The sequence below is a fragment of the Pangasianodon hypophthalmus genome, chromosome 4, assembly GCF_027358585.1.
Source record: "Pangasianodon hypophthalmus isolate fPanHyp1 chromosome 4, fPanHyp1.pri, whole genome shotgun sequence".
In the NCBI taxonomy this organism is placed as follows: Eukaryota; Metazoa; Chordata; class Actinopteri; order Siluriformes; family Pangasiidae; genus Pangasianodon; species Pangasianodon hypophthalmus.
The window spans coordinates 9,005,614-9,022,317 of NC_069713.1; the positions used below are offsets into that span (position 1 = coordinate 9,005,614).

Sequence of the window (16,704 nt, forward strand, 5' to 3'; positions counted from 1 at the left end):
CATGTGTTTTATTGATCATCCTCATCTCAGATCATTTATTATGATGCACAGGGGGAATGAATTATTTAGATTTGAATCTGTTATTTGTATTTCGGATTTGCATCATTTATCCGGAAAATATATTTTTTATCACAGAATGATTGGAGAAACTCAATTTATGTGCCAAAATTACCTTTTTTTTTAAAACATTCAAAATAGGTAACAGTAGTTTATTTGCTGGAAAAAAATTAACAATTTTTATTACAGATACAAAAACACAGTGATTACATTTTGGAATTGCCTTAAAATGTTTAATGGTGGGGGGAAGAAAAAAAAACATGAGATAATTTAGGAAGCTTCGTCTCAACCCAGGAGAAAAATAACAACAGAAAAATAAACTAAAACATATTTTCTGTGTTTCATTTATAATGTTATCTACATAATTTGCATATAATGTAATATAATATAATATAATATAATACAGTATACATATATATATATATTCTCTAGTTGAGAGGATGGACTGAATTCAGAGCCGTAGAGTTTGAAAGCTTTCTTTTTTGCTGTTTCTCACTTGTTTATCATTGCTGCGATTTTTTAAAAAACGCCGTTGTTTCACTTTTCTTTTGGCACGTCGGCAGTTCTCAGGCCAGCTAGCCTGAGCAGACACACATAATGTGAGTGGTGGCAAAGTGAGTCCTTGCACCTCGCCCGCCTGCACGCCTGCCTGCCTGTGTGTTTGTGTGTGTGTGTGTGTGTGTGTGTATTTGTGTGTGTGTGTGTGTGTCTGTGGTCAGGACTGACTGGCATCCATAGGCTCAGTTTTCTGCAGATGGCTGTGTGTGTGCGTCATTGACCACGCTTACATTTTTTTTCCTTTTTTTTTTAAGACGGTTCATGAACATTTTGCCTGTTTGCCGCCTTTGGCACTTGTTTTGCACTTGATATTCATTTACAGTGGCAGCTTGCTTTTATGTGTGACTATGTGCATTATGTGTGTGCATTTTAATGGTTTAGTGGCTGCTTGTCATTTTATTTTTTCCATTGAACTACTGTTAAGGACATAAAATGGCAGTAATATTTAGAATATTACTGTAGGGATAATAATAAGAGACTTGAGGCATGGGATAGAATGGGGAGGGAAAAAGTTCCCTATGTCCTTAACAGTAACTTAAATTTGAATTTGTTTGCTGCTAATATATTAACTGTTTGCTATGCTTTCTTTGCTTGAGCGTCTTTGAGTGCTTTTCTGTTCCTGAGTGTGCTTGTGTGTGTTATTTCAGGCCAGCACTCTCGGACGAACAGCCGTGATGTCAGTGCCATGGACACGCTGCCCCTCAACGGCAACTTCAACAGCAGCTACTCAATAGACGACGCCGCCTTCGAGAAGATGATCATCTCCGAGCTGGTGCACAATAACTTGCGGCCACGTGGGCATCCGCGGTGCCAGGACGACTCCGAGCAACCGCCCGACCCGGACCGATGCCCACCGGGCCGCCACGCTGGGATGGGAGGCGTCGGAGGCAGGAGTGAGGACGACGGCAACGACGCCAACCACCCGGCGCTGGAACTCCTTCTCCAGCCGCACCACCGCGAGGTCCTGGAGGCGCCTCTGCTTCCTCAGCGGACTCATTCGCTCCTGTACAGCGCCAAGCAGGCATCGCGCCAACCTGCCAGGCACCGACATGATCTGGAGGACGGGGAGGAGCAGAAAGAGGTAGACGGGGCGGGGCAGAACGAAACCATGGCCTCGCTTGATAACAGGGACTCTGTGTATACGAGCATGCCTGAACTCAGAGACTCGTCTCCGTCTCTGTGCCCGCATGATGGAGAGGACGAGTGCCCTCTTTCATCGTCCGGGCACAGCGAGACGGACGAACCATGCCACAAAAGCATAGGGGACAGCGTCCAACCCGCCTCGTACTACCACATCAGTGAGAGCTGCAGCGGGCACGGGTTTGAGGATAACGAGTGTCAACCTCCAGACGGTGAGACCCCTAAAGACGGGCAAATGCAGCTCATCACCAGCCTCTGAGCCCACGATCTGTTTCCGTTTCCTTCTTTCAGTAGGTGCAGTGACTTTTCTCCAAAAGACTCACAGATGCGCTTTGTTTTTTGCCATTTAGTTGTTTTTTTACAAGTTTCAAGCCATCTGTGGTTTAAACTGTTCGGGCCGAGGTGGGAAAAGCACGCAGGCTGCTTGACGAGCAAAAGTGTTTGTGAGGAGGCTGGCGTTGTCCACGCACTGGCCACCATTTTGTATGATATACTGTACTGTATCAACAACAACATAATGAACATTAACATGCCAATGGCGTTTTGTAGAACTTCTCAAGTGTCCCGGGGTTTTTGATGCAAAGATGCTGGACAGAAACGCGACCCCACAGATGGCGTCGCACAACTCCTGACACGGACTTTACAGGAAAAACGAAAGAAAGGCAAAGAAAGAAAACAAACAAAAAAAAAAGAACCACTACTCCTGACTCAGGCCTTATATTTTCTCTATTGCACATGTAACTCTTATAAGAATGACGGCTAAAGAAAATATATTTTGCTGTACCACAAGTGGAAAAAAGAATAAAAAAATAGAAAAAGAAAATGATGATTAAAAAAAATATTATGGCAACCATAAGTGACATTTCAAAGAGGACATTTTAGGGAAGGGGGTTGCACATTTTTTGTGTGTGAAATCTTCTTACACTTTGTCTGTTGTAGAAGCTTTGAGAACATGAACAGAAGCCCATATTCACACTTCCACTTGTGAGCAGTGCGTTTGCCTTCATCGGTTACGGATTTTCGATTGTAAAAGTCATTTTTTTTGCCAACAAAAGTGTGCGGGGGGAAGAAGCCTTTCCCTCGTTTTCAACCTTAAAAAAAGCTACGTCTTGCACAAATTGGGAGTGAATTGGACTTGTGTGTAATTTATTTTGGTGGCAGTATTTGCCAGGGATAAGGATTTTTTTGTTTGATTTTGTGTTTTTTTTTTTTTTTTTTTTTTCTCGTGTGTCAACACGATGGTTTAAGAAACATATCTCAGCATTTGACACTAAATAATTTATTAGATGAAGTATGGAATATTATGAAATAATAATAATAGTAATAATAATAATAATAATAATAATAAAGATGGAATGAAAGTGTATGCGAGAGTAAAATACTGTTAATAATCATGTTTTTATTTTTTTGGTTTTTTTTTGTTTTGTTTTGTTTTTTTGTTTTTTTTGTAGGAGCCCATTGTCAGACGCTGATGTAAAATCAACTCTTGATATCAAAATAAATGTGACAATTTCTTTTTTTCCTCTTGTTTGTACCAGAATGTACATCATTCCACATATTCTCAGAAATAGTGAACACTGGCTTGAGGGTTGAGGAGGGGGGAAAAAAACACAAACTAAGAAAGAAATTACACTTCCTCCAACATTTCATCAAATATTTCGCCTCATCAGTTCTTCACTGTTTAATTACAAAGTAGCCTAATTAAGTCCATTAGCTGCTAATTAATATGTTAATGGCTCCAAAACAACATCAGACTGGAATAAATGAGCTGAAGAGCATTTCTTCAAACAATGGAGCCATTCAGGAAAGTTTTTTTTTTTTTTTCCCCCAGCCTGAGCAGAGTCACGGAAATGGAAACGGCAGATGGCATTGGTGGGCTGAGTGCTTTGTGTATCAGTTTTGCACTACGAGAAATAATGATAGAGCCATAACCTCCTAAAATAAATAATAAATGCACCACACCGACTTGGCCCTGCTTTCAGCCGTGCCTGTTCCGCTGCTGTAATTTATGAGATGCATTTTCACGCCGCAGTGTAAAAATGAAAGGCTGAGGCCATTAGTGGAGTGAAATACACGGCTCCATGCATCACGAGTGCTCGGCCCTGACTGATGCGTCATGCCTATACACAATTTCTCACCAAATTCGCTAACTTGGTAAGAGAGTAGCATTTCTTGTTTCCACAATGATGCGTCACTTTTTTTTCTGCTTTTTTTTTCTTACCTAGCAACAGATTCTGCAGTCCATCGCTGCCAGTTCTGAGTGTGTGGAACTGTGTTGGGGATCGGAGAGCTCAAAGAAAACACGTACACACACATGCACACACACAGAGGGAGAGGAAGGAGGAAAAAAAAGGAAGGAGGCTGAAGAGAAAAGGCAGCAGCCAGGAAAAATATAACTGATTGTAGATATGGTGAGATTTCTGATAGTATCTCACACTCTATAAACTGATTATTGCCTTATGTAGCTTTTACATAGTGACATAATCATCATGTTACTCCAATAAATTATGTACATATTTCTATTTAACATAAAACTACTGTTATTTACCTATTTACTTTTTGTTTAAAAACTTGCTTATTTTACTTAAGTGGAAATTCTGCCCTTAATTTAAATAATGATTTTTTTCATTGCATCACAATTCAATTTATGACATGTTTTTCACAAAAATGACCTTTTTAAAGGGAACTAATATGCGCAAGATTGAAGTAGCTTTAACTAACATCCAACAAACATCCAGACAAATCAGCCATATATAAGCAGTAGTCAAACTGTTTTTATTTCATTGCTTCATTGGTTGTCAAACAAATTTTATGAAGTTGATACTAAAATATTCAACATTTTATTATTCCAGATTATAATATTTTTTCATTTTTCCAAATTGTGCAGTAAATGAAGCTGTAACTTTTAAATGTGGTTTTCCACCATGTTAAAGTCTTCAGGACAGAGGAGATTACGCATTGCAGTTTCTCAGTCACATGACCAGCTGCGTTTTTTTTTTTTGTCTTATTAACTTCAAGAGAGAGAAAAAAATAGAGGCTAGTGAGGGAACGACTGTTTACATCTGCTATAACATAAGTGATAACAGGAGCTAACTTGTTTCATGGACATTCCATAACGTTAAATATATCTACAAATTAATTAAAATTATGACAAGTTATTCTTTAATCAAATAAAAATTGTTAACATTGGTGAACTGATGTGGTGTAGGAGGAATAAATCACTTCAAAAAAAACAAAAAAAAACATCAATTTTAAGCTGTTAATAGTAACTCCAGTTGGTGTCAGGCCACATCACACCACTCCGTCGCTAATTATTTTCCAATAACAGTAACGGTACACACCCTTCCAAGTGTTTTATTCTGTACATAATCACTATCATTGCCACAGACCAAATGAAATGATACAGCAATTAAATAAGTAAAGCTACATCCTATTAACCGCTCGCTCTCTGATCCTAACGCGACTGTAAATGAGTGCTTTATTACAGGCAGGGTTGCATTTGGAGGGTAAAACCCCCAAGCCTACTGATAAAAGACTCAAAGACAGTGTTAACTGTGAAACATAGATATGTGGCGAGCCTCAAGTGTCTAATTAGAACGATAAAGTTTTCCCATTAGATTACAGCTAGAGTGTTCCAATAAAATAGTCATTTCTAACATTTCTTATTTCAGTAAATATTTAATAATTAATATTCCTCAATTTAATTACATTTTCAAATTTTAGAGAATTAAAAATAAGGTCTTTTAAACAAAAATGTTAAAACATAGGCTGCTCAAAATCTTGACTATTTAATAGTAATTATGGTCATTTCCTAATGAATAACACTATCTGTTGTGTATTGTCTACTGGTTTAATCAATAAGAAGAAACCTTTACTTTTATTAGTCAATAATGATGTAATTTTGTATTTTTTTAAATTACTAATACATTTTTAAAGACGTGTTTATGTATGTATTTATTCAGACATTTTATGTGATTTAAAAAAATAGTTAACTGAATTAATTAAAAACAGATTGTTGGACCTGGCTGTAATTAGGAGTGAAGAGAGAAAATGAATATATACGGAAATTCAGTTTTTTTTTTTTTTTTAATTGCATCATGACTTCTGGATACCGTACTGAGGAATAGAAAAAGAGTTGATGGGATAAAAAAAAACAAAAAAAAACAGTAAACCTATGATTCTTATTATTCTGTCATGGAAATCTGCTCTTGTTGATTCTGAGGAGTAAATAACAGGATTGCTATAAAAAATAAAATAAAATCAAAGCTGATTCCAGTAGGTGAGTACAGTACATCATGAGAAAGAAACACTTAGAAACACAGAGGTTAGGAAACAGGAAACATAGTGACAGGCAGCTTCCTCGGTGGAAAGTGTGAGTCTATTTAAAACGAGGAGTGATGAGACATGGTGAGGTGGAGTGAGATGGAGCAGAAAAGTGTGTGTGTGTGAGAGAGAGAGAGAGAGAGAGAGAGGGGTAGGGCTGACGCCCATGCAGCAGACATATGCAGCGTAACTGTATATATATATATATATATATATATATATTACAGTAAATGTTCCTATAGTTCAAAATATATAATATAACATGTATATATATCTAATAGAGCACAAGAAAGCTATAAATCTATCAGCAGTAAAAGCAAGGTAATCCAAAAATCTATCTTTTGCAATATTTGACACTGTTTTTATGCTTTATATTGAATGTGGCCACTCGATAGATTTCACACATTCTCTTTATGACTATATTAATGTGAACCATAAAGGCTATATGACAATATGATTAACATATAGCTTACATTTTCTTATCAATCCAGCCCTAGTAATTTTAAAAGCAGCAATGTTAATGCTACGTTACATTTACAGTTTGTTTGTTCTGTGTCCTTTCACACACAGTGCTTTGTAAGAGTCAGTGGTAAAGCAGCAACTTTAGATTTTCTTATTCATTTCAAGAGAGGGAAAAAAAAGAGAGGCTGGTGAGGGAACGATTGTTTATAGCTGCTATAATGTAAGTGATAACTTGTTTCGTGGATGTTCCACAACATTAAAAGTAACTATAAATGGATAAAATGTACAATGTGTTGTATACAAGGAATAAAACACTTCATCATATTATTATTCTATTAGAGAATTTATACTGCTTTCATGGGTTGCAATGTTTGACGTAGAACCACAAAATTTGGCAGACATGTAGATCCTACACTGGAATAGTGCTCTTGTGCTTTTGGGAAAGATTGGAATTACGGTTGCCGCATAGCAACAGTCCAAACTATGCTTATTTCCCCCATAGGAATACATGGGGAAAGGTTCACTGGTCCAGCCTTCACATGGGTTGAGGCCATGTTAATCATATACTTAAGACAATTAAAACTGCAAACTGGAATATGATAGCAAACAATTAACATGCTAGCAACCAACTGATATTCCTTAGCAACTTCCTAGCTACAGCCTAGCAGTCCCCTGGGATAACATGGTAACCTCCTATAACCACTGTAGCAGTCAACTGGGACCCCATATCAGCCACCTAGCATCACCTAGCAACCAACTAGAACAACATAACAACCACCTAACAACCAGCTGAGTTAGCATAGCCACTACCTGGCAACAACCTAGCAACTGATTGGATAACCATAGCAACCATCTGGCATAATATAACCCCTATCACTAACTACATGTTTAACCTTTTAACATTTTAACCTTTTAACCTCTAAATGTTTAACTGTTTAACATTTTAAAATCAATAACAAAAACTCTGTAGTACCATTGAACTCTTTAAGCGTGTTTAGCAGACTCTGTCCAGCAGGAATATTCATCCATGACCTAGTATTTAAAACGGTATTTAATAGTGATTGTGTCTACTTGATGGATGATACAGCCATCAATCATTTTTGCAAGTTGTCCTTATGGCTCTGTTATTGTGACGTATAATGACTTTATTACAATGTAATTAACAGCCACCTTACTTTTTTTAATCAAGTCATCCAGACCTAACAATTTTCAGAGCTGTGATATAAAGTCTGCTCATTTATGTTTGATCTGTTTCCTTGTTTAACGTCCTTGTTTAAATGCTTTCTGAAATATTGTTGAAATAATGTCGTTTTTTTAACGTGTTCATCAGTCATCACTTGTACGGAGAACTAGTGAAACTACTTTTGACCTCTTGAAAACATTGCCAGGGATTTGATATCCACACATTTTGACCTTGCTGATGGATGAGGAGCAGGTAAAATGAAGTTCAAGGTGGAAAAAAAAGAGCAGGATGCCTGGATTCATTCCATTTCTGCTACTGGAAGCAAGCTACAGAGCAGTGCAGTTTTATCTTTGATCTTTTTTACGAGGCTGAAAGACACACTGGGGAACAAAATTGTGCTGAGCAACAAATACTAGAAAAAAAACGATAGTGTTAGGACATGTTCCAAAACAATGAGACATTTTATAATTAATCTAATACCAGGGTTGTGCTGGAAACACCAGACATATAGAGCACAAGATGTGGAAATCACACGCATCGAGCACCAGAATAAGTGAGAGACAAAACCCAGCTATAATGAATCTCTTACCTGAGCACTGAAGGTTTGCACAGCATTATGCATACATATCATCCTGTTCTGCTTCTGTGTAATTATCACCCTGCGAGCACGCGACGAGGCGAGTCATCTGCAAGATCCACACCGCCGACAACGGCCTTTGCTCATTCATGTTGCATGATGATGGTGTTAATATTTGATGTAAGTTCTGATTACAACAATTTCGACAGCGGCAGGGTGTTGTCAAGGACGCTGGAGGATGGCGAAGTGTAATCAGGACACGTGCTGGAGAGAAAACGCTGACACTTCACTCTATTTTCTTTCTTCATCGTCCTAATGCAGCATTTCTTTAACTCTTCTTTAAACTACCATTATTATTCAGTTATTCAGTAAGCAGTAAGCAGTATGATACAGTAAGCCACTTGTCCAGCTCGATTTCATTTGTGTTTACACTCTAGCCTACGGAAATAAAATGAATTTCATCATCAAGCCAGTTCCTTTGCACAGTAATTTTTTACTTAGTTGCTTATTATATCTGTTTAGTCATATTGGTAGTCTAATTACACTAAATTCATTTCTGAGAACGTACTAAAAAACTCTAAAAATTCAATTAACAACTGACATTCTCAACCTATGTTTTAAAGTTGTGTTAACATTTATACACACAGCCAAACTGACATCTTAGCATAAAATATTTCGATTATAGACAGATTTATCTAGTATTTCCTATTATATGGTTAATAATTTCATACTTGAAATAGTTTTATTTTAAGCATTTCTTTCTAGAAAGAAGCCAAATTATCTGTTAATAATAAGAAATTTAAAGCTTGAAATGAGTAAAAGCATCTAGAAACAGGCTAAATAATTTAATATTTGATTTATAATAATCTTATAATAGGAAATATTATATTCTTATTATAGAGGTATTCTTATCTCGGTTTTATATTCTTAAAAAATATTATATTATATTATATTATATTATATTATATTATATTATATTATATTATATTATATTATATTATATTATATTATATTATATTATATTATATTATATGCTCATATCTAAAACATTTCACTTTCTAAGATATCGTTTTTTGCGATGCAGAGAAAGTTCCTCATATTCAGAGTTGAGTTATGCAATTTGCTTAAGCGAATTTCTGTGCATGCCATATTCAGATTATACAAATCATCTGGTGTCTAGCTCACACTGCTAAATTTGCTAGATGTTTTCCTGGTTATAGATGTCTGAAACGGGGTTTTTCACTAGCGTCTAGACCACCACCTTTAAACACAAGCACTTGCCTTTAAGCTCTAAAAACATCAAATGTAATATGGAACATGAAAACAAGAGGGAATTAAAAATAAAAAGTAAGAAAGGCATTTTACTGAGAAGATGGCAAGCATTCAAAATAAACATCCAACAGGAGTCTAGTATATAGCCAAAATATTGCTCTTGTGAAAGTTACTAGTTGTAATTACACATTTATTGCTGCAAATTTGCTTTAACAAAATGGCTTCCAGCATCATGATTCAGCAGCTTATAAAATAGCACTTGATCCAGCACATCATATTATTGTCTTTTTTTTTTATTTATTTTTTTTGATTTCTCAGTAAAGATGTGTGCAATTTGTGTATTACTACATGTGTATAACTTCTCTGTGAATACATAGCACAGTGATAAATTGAATGAAGTGATACTGATCACTTCACTAGATTTATAAGCGTGCATTTAAGCCTTAGATGTTTTCTCCAGCATACACTCATGTGAGTCATCTGTGTTCTCCAAAAACTGTATCGACGCCCTTCGTTTTTACTGATTCCGCCCTGATATTCTCTGATGTGAATCTGGACTTGGACAAAATCGCACTGAATCCTCTGCAGTTGTGACTAATGAGTAACAGATGGTCAGTGAGTGCACAATACATCATGCACAATGATATCATATGTTACGATCTCCAGGAATCATGCATATTCTGATTATCTGTTTGTTCTTTTCTTTTTGATTGTTGCAACAAGACATTGTGCAGGGTGCACTTTATTTCACAGTGCAGTACATACCTACTATTTAAAAGTTAAGTATATGGTAATTGCAAGTCATTTCTGGAACATGCTTACACATATTGAATACAAAAGCGCACATTTGTACAAGAGCACTCGGTGCCACCGTGCAATAATTATTCAGAATGGAATGGGTAATAATGATCTGAACTAATACTTGCAGCATACTTGCATATATATTCTTCTATACTTATATATATATATATATATATATATATATATATATATATATATATATATATATAAGTTTAGACGTAATCAGGTAAGCATGCTCTAGCTCCCAAGTAGGCTCTGGCAGATATATTTCTAATTAGAAAAAAAATGTAAATGGTAGATATGCTTCAGAATTCAATGCTAAGAAAGAACATAATAGTGGCAATTATCAAACTGCTTCAGTTAATGGATGGATGTCTGAGTGAAAAGAACAGGTTAGTAGAGGTGAAAGATGTGCTTAAAACCTTATTTAATATTTGGCTGAAGTGTTTGAAATATGGATCTTGAAATAAAGTACTGTAATAAAACTACACTGAAATTAAATAAAAAGTTGTTCAGCGGTTCAGTAAATAGGACAAAAACAAATCTGTGATTTTTATTTAAAAAAAAAACGAATTATTAGAATTACTTCAATGCTTCAAATTCTGCAGTAAATTAATTCAATTAAATATGTGGCATATTTTACTTACTTTAGTGGGTTAAATTTACTATTATATTGCAAGTGCTCAGAAAAATGAAGTAATGTGGAACCAATGGCATGCTAAAGTGTTTTTTTTTTTTTTTTATTCGATTAGCATATGTGCTCACATATGAACTTTAAACTGATATAATTTTGAGCGTTATGGATGAGTTGTTTTCAGTATTTCTTGTTTTGGGTCAGCTTTAAGGCTTAAGGTTATTGTATTATGAGGAAGTGTTTCGGTAAAGTTTTCCTGGTTCATCCTCTTTGTGCTTCTCAGTCAGGTGTGTGTGTGTGTGTGTGTGTGTGTGTGTGTAAAACTTAGTTAATTAATCATCTTGGGTTCTTCCAGTTCAGTCTATATGAAGGCTGATGTGACTGCATTTACTCTGCATTGGAGTGTAACGTCTGGATTGAATCATTAAAGGTGTTAATGACCATTAAGTAGTAATGATAATGTTTAGATGATGTGTACTTTTTTACAGTGTTGAGGTTAGTTTAGTTCATTTAACTCAGTTCTTGAGTAAATTTCAAGAGATTTCTGTATTTCTTCTTCTGCCATTTTCCTCTGGACACTTGGACATGTTGGGTGTCACTATATTTGCTATTTATTATTATTATTATTATTATTATTATTATTATTATTATAATATCGCCACTTTACAAACACTATGTTAGTATAGCAATTTAAGGCATTTTTCATGTGCTGATCATGATTTACACACACCTAGTGATCTGTAATCTGTAAAAATCTGTAGTCTGTAATCTCGGCAATCTGTATTTTTATCTAATGGACACATTTTTATAATACTCATTACTTACACCTGACTATATTGAAATGCCAAGACTAGAGTTTCTGACTTTTTTCATTCTTGTATGATTAAAAAAACATCTCGCAGTATTACAGTATAAACAGAAAAATACAAAGTTAAGATTTCAAGCTGTGTTGCCAGGGACCTTTTAACACAAAGTACTGCTTTACAAACCTAGTAGTTTTCACAGGTACAGTGGGGTCCAAACCAAACTGGAAATCTGTGGGTTTATTTATTTATGTATGTATTTATTTATTTAATTAATTAATTTAAAATTGCAAATAAACAGAATGTTTTAGAATTTTGTCAATTTTATAACAATAAAAAAAGTTTTATTGTTATAAAATTGACAAAATTCTACAACATTCATTTTATTTGCAATATTAAATTAAATTAAATTAAAAAAACAATAAAAAAAAGTTTTATTGTTATAGAATATCATTATGATATTGACCATTGTCCTTTGTACAAAAGGTCAGAATATTTACTTTATTCCATTGAAGAACATGTTCAGAAGATACTATATATTTTATGTAACATGAATTATCACGTGTTACACAAACCTGTGGAGTGAATGCCAGCTCAGCGCACGCTTGGGTAATTTTTCACTCAAGCTGTTGCTCATAATATAAATGGTAATGAAACATGTTCTATTAAATTAGAAAAGAATGCAAAATAGAAGCATTTCTAGACTTTTCAACTTTTCTATCTATCTATCTATCTATCTATCTATCTATCTATCTATCTGTCTGTCTGCCCATCTGTCTGTCTGTCCATCCATCTGTCCATCCGTCCATCCGTCTATCTATCTATCTATCTATCTATCTATCTATCTGTCTATCTATCTATCTATCTATCTATCTATCTATCTATCTGTCTGTCTGTCTGTGCATCTGTCTGTCCATCCATCCGTCTGTCCATCTGTCCTTCTATCTATCTATCTATCTATCTGCCCATCTGTCTGCCCGTCCATCCGTCTATCTATCTATCTATCTATCTGTCTATCTGTCTATCTGTCTAGTTTAAGTGGATGATTTGTGCTACTGCAGGGTTGAGAACACCGAGATATCACATTCACCATCTGATGTCTAGAAACCCTAAAAGTATTCTGGCTCTTATTTTGTCACAGTCCAGAGGGATGCTAATACACACCGGAGAGATTTTGGCTATTCTGGTCGACCGATGTAATAAACGCAGGAGATGAGCTGAACTGCAGCCTCCTCCAACTGACAGTCATTACATTAGTGCAGAATGGGCTCCCTGCTATCTGCTGTATAATTGTAACTGCTTTAGGAGAAACCGGAAAACTCGGCCTCAGATCAACGGGAAAAAAAGGGTGACCTCGACAAATGGTGAAAGTTTGAGCCATCGGCGTGTCAGAATGACATGTGCTTCGTTGTGGCTTTAACAGCCAAATATTATTACACTATTCTGACACGTCTGTCTGTTTTTGGGCATGAGTGATGAGCTGTCAAGCCTTTTTCTCACAGGAGGGTGCCGCTCACATTTCTGCCAGTGCCGCTTGCATTCCTGCTCGTTTTGTAGGTAGTCATCTGTGTAGAATAAGTAGACATTGACAAAATATTGTAGAGCCCAGACCAGGCAGAAGACAAACTAGCTAAACTCTAGCACTTAGCAGCTTCCCTAAAATGACATTATTTCATAATTATCAAACGTTTTTTCAAACAAATGATCAAATTTATTATACCAGCACCTATAATATAAAAGCAGAACTTTCATTTCTTTAATGTACGATACCTCTTGCCTAAATCTGTCATTGTAAATTAAATTGTTACTGAAGAACAGGGAATTAATGCTATTTGAATTACAGAAACATGGATTAATATATTAGGCTTTAAGTAAATCTACCCCCTAGGCTACAACTACGTAGAAAACCCTGTTCAAAATGGCTGATGGGAAACAATAGCAGCTATATTCACCTGTGCCTTAGGCTTTACTCAGAACCCAGGTCTCAGATTAACTCCTCTGAAATATAGAATGTATAATTTCTTCTTAACATGACTGATTTGACCTCAAATAAGAAATCTTCTCAGCCATTATGACTAATTCCAGTACTATTACAGGCTTCCTGGCTTTATTCTAAGCAATAATTTCAAGAATCTCCTGTCATATTTAGTAGTTTCTATTGATAAACTAATAACTGTACATTTTAATATTCATAGTGGTAATGCCACTATGATGCCTTTGGTGCCATTGTATATAGCATAGCATAGCTATTCCTGTGACAAGCCATAGATAATGATGCATCATTTAGAGGCTAAACTGTTAAAAAAAACCTGTCTCATGGTACAATGACATTACTCACACTCTAAAACCAAATTTCCAAAAGCTAGAGCATAAATAACATCAAATTATACAGGAAGTATTCCAAAGTCCATTAAAAAACCCACATACTTTCAGCACAAGCTATAAAAATAAATAAAAAAAAAAACTTATTCAGTTCAACATCTACAACTATGAACCAGAAAGCTTGTGCGGTCTGTAAAATGCATTCTATTATTCTTTTTTCCTGTGATGAAATGTAAAATATTAAATGGAGATGAGATTGAGATGATCAGTTTAGCTCAGCTAACACAGCCCTTGTGGATATAGAGACCTGTATGGGTTGATCAGCAGAGTGGCTGGAATCCTAATCTAATTTTGCTCTTTTGCTCCTGTGAATCATCTACCTGCATACGCTGGTATTTATGAGTTAACTGAAAAAAAATTCCAGGAATGATTGGACCTCTGTTAACAATAAATAACTCTTCTGTCAGTGCTAGCTACATTTCTCAAGCTGTCACATAAGGAGTTTATCAAGAAACCTAATGTGAAGCCTTAGATTTCTATAATTGTAGATATCAAGACCGTCCTTTGTCTATATACAGGATATTTACGACATGTGTAGCTCAGCAGCTATGTTAATTTTTACATAATTAACATATTATGTTTATATACATACTACATATTAAATTTATATACATATGTTATTTCAATTTAGTACTAGGCCTTAACAAAATGAAATAGTGCTGCCGTTTGTGAATCAAAAGAAAATCGATTGTGATGCTAAATTGTAATTTTTCACTTCTGCACTTGGACCAATTGAAAAGCATCAGGGTTTAACCTGGACTAAATATGAGCACGACTGTTTGTTGGAAATTTAGTATGAGGAAGTTGAACATTAAGGCATCACTGCTAAGACAGAGTCTGTGACTTAGATTTAAAAGTTATATCAATATTTATGCTTGGAAAGCATGAATATAGCATGTTTATTATGCATGTTCACAGTCAGGTTACGAAGCCACACCTCATGGCTTTCCAGATTTTTCTTGAGTAGAGGAGACCGACACAGAGTTTTTCTATAATGTCTAGTTTACTGCTTTTAAAGACAAGCACTTGGCTGTAAGCCTGAAAAAAAAAATCAGGGATAGAAAATACGGACTGAAGAAGGAAATAGTGTATTTTTTTGCCTTTGCACAACTACATGAAGCCACAAGATACTAAATTGAGGTCATGAAATTGTAACAGGTGCCCGTGATATTATAGAAACTATTTTTTATCACGCTTTTATGGCTTTAACTATCATTATCAGCATCAACAATCTATTATTAGGGGTACAAGTAGAGTGCTGGAACTCTACTGTTTTTTTTTTCTTTTTAATTTTTTTATTTGATTTTTTTATATTGCATTCTGACAGATGATGATATGCTCGTGCTTGTGCATAACTTTTCACTGAGCATCGAGGTTGATGAAATCGTAATGTGTGCGCAAAATATAAGCTATTTTATCGTGTTTTTGATTCTCCATTTTGAGTTGTCAAATTAATAAAATAATGCCAATGTTTTTGTTCAACTGAGACACTCTTTTTTTAAGTATTGTTCATAATTTTATCCATATATAATTCGTCTTTGAAATAAGCTATGCTGTCTCCTACGAGCTTTAAAGTGACAATACTATTAATTCAATAATGCTGTCATATTTAGTATTGCCCTCGAATGCCATGTGTATTTACAGCCAACAACGTGAACTTCAGTGTAACATATTATGGATTATGTCAAACAATCAGGCAGAGGCCCTGGACTTAATCCTGCGAGCTGATATTGTTAAAAAAAAAAAAAGGCTGAAGTGCAAGTTTAGAAGCTCATGTGCCTGAGACACACTCTGTTAGCATAAATCGCTGTTCTGAATAGCGCTTCTAGAGAGGTCTTAGTACCGATGAGTGCAATTTTGGTATAAAATCCTCACTATGTGCACACAGAGAAATTAGTCCATGCCTTCAGTAGGTGTCTAAACAAGCTTTAGTTGGTACAAAATGCTACTAGAACTACTAGAATCCAAAATGTTGACCTTATTAGCCTTATTTTATTGACAGTCTTTCAACTGCTAATTCAAACTACAGCTACTGACCTCTTAAACTCAAAACCTTCTTGCCCCAGAGTATCAGTGTGAGCTCATCAGCTAGTACAATCCACTGTGCTTACTTCAATCATTCAATCACAGGGTGCTAACTTAAGTAGGGGTCAGAGTATTTTTTTTTTTCAACAATGCCCTGCAGCTATGAAATGTTTCTTCAAGGGCTCAGGATGAAACCTGAGTGTGTTTACAGTAGGCGCTCCATTTCTATGGTAGTTTCTGAACGTAGATAATTAAATTAAAACTGAATAATACAATTTAACGCTCTCTGTCAGATGGATTGGAGGGGTGCTGATGTGTTTGGACGACCCCATGCCAGTGCAACCTTCTGGAGCTCCGCTTTTAGTTTAGCTGTTATAGCTGGGCATGCTGGCGTCTCAGCTTGCACCATGATTATCATATACACCATATGTCAAGTACCGCGCACTCCAAACAGAATTAATGATCTTTGTATGTACACTATGATGTT

At 35.5% G+C, this 16,704-nt stretch overlaps 1 protein-coding gene across 8 annotated transcripts in view; it reads left to right on the forward strand.

Annotated features, from left to right (window-relative positions):
• LOC113526595 (adhesion G protein-coupled receptor L2-like) overlaps positions 1-3,277 on the forward strand; it is a 125,632-nt gene extending 122,355 nt beyond the window's left edge. For 4 of the 8 annotated variants that reach the window (XM_026913781.3, XM_053233783.1, XM_053233782.1 and 1 more), the window contains one exon: positions 1,263-3,277. In XM_026913781.3, coding sequence (XP_026769582.3) covers positions 1,263-2,014 — 752 coding nt within the window. In that variant the 3' untranslated portion in view covers positions 2,015-3,277. Of the gene's footprint in view, positions 1-620; positions 672-1,262 lie in introns of all 8 variants that reach the window. The other 4 variants (XM_053233786.1, XM_053233789.1, XM_053233787.1 and 1 more) reach the window with 2 other exon arrangements.
• The last annotated feature ends 13,427 nt before the right edge of the window (positions 3,278-16,704 follow it).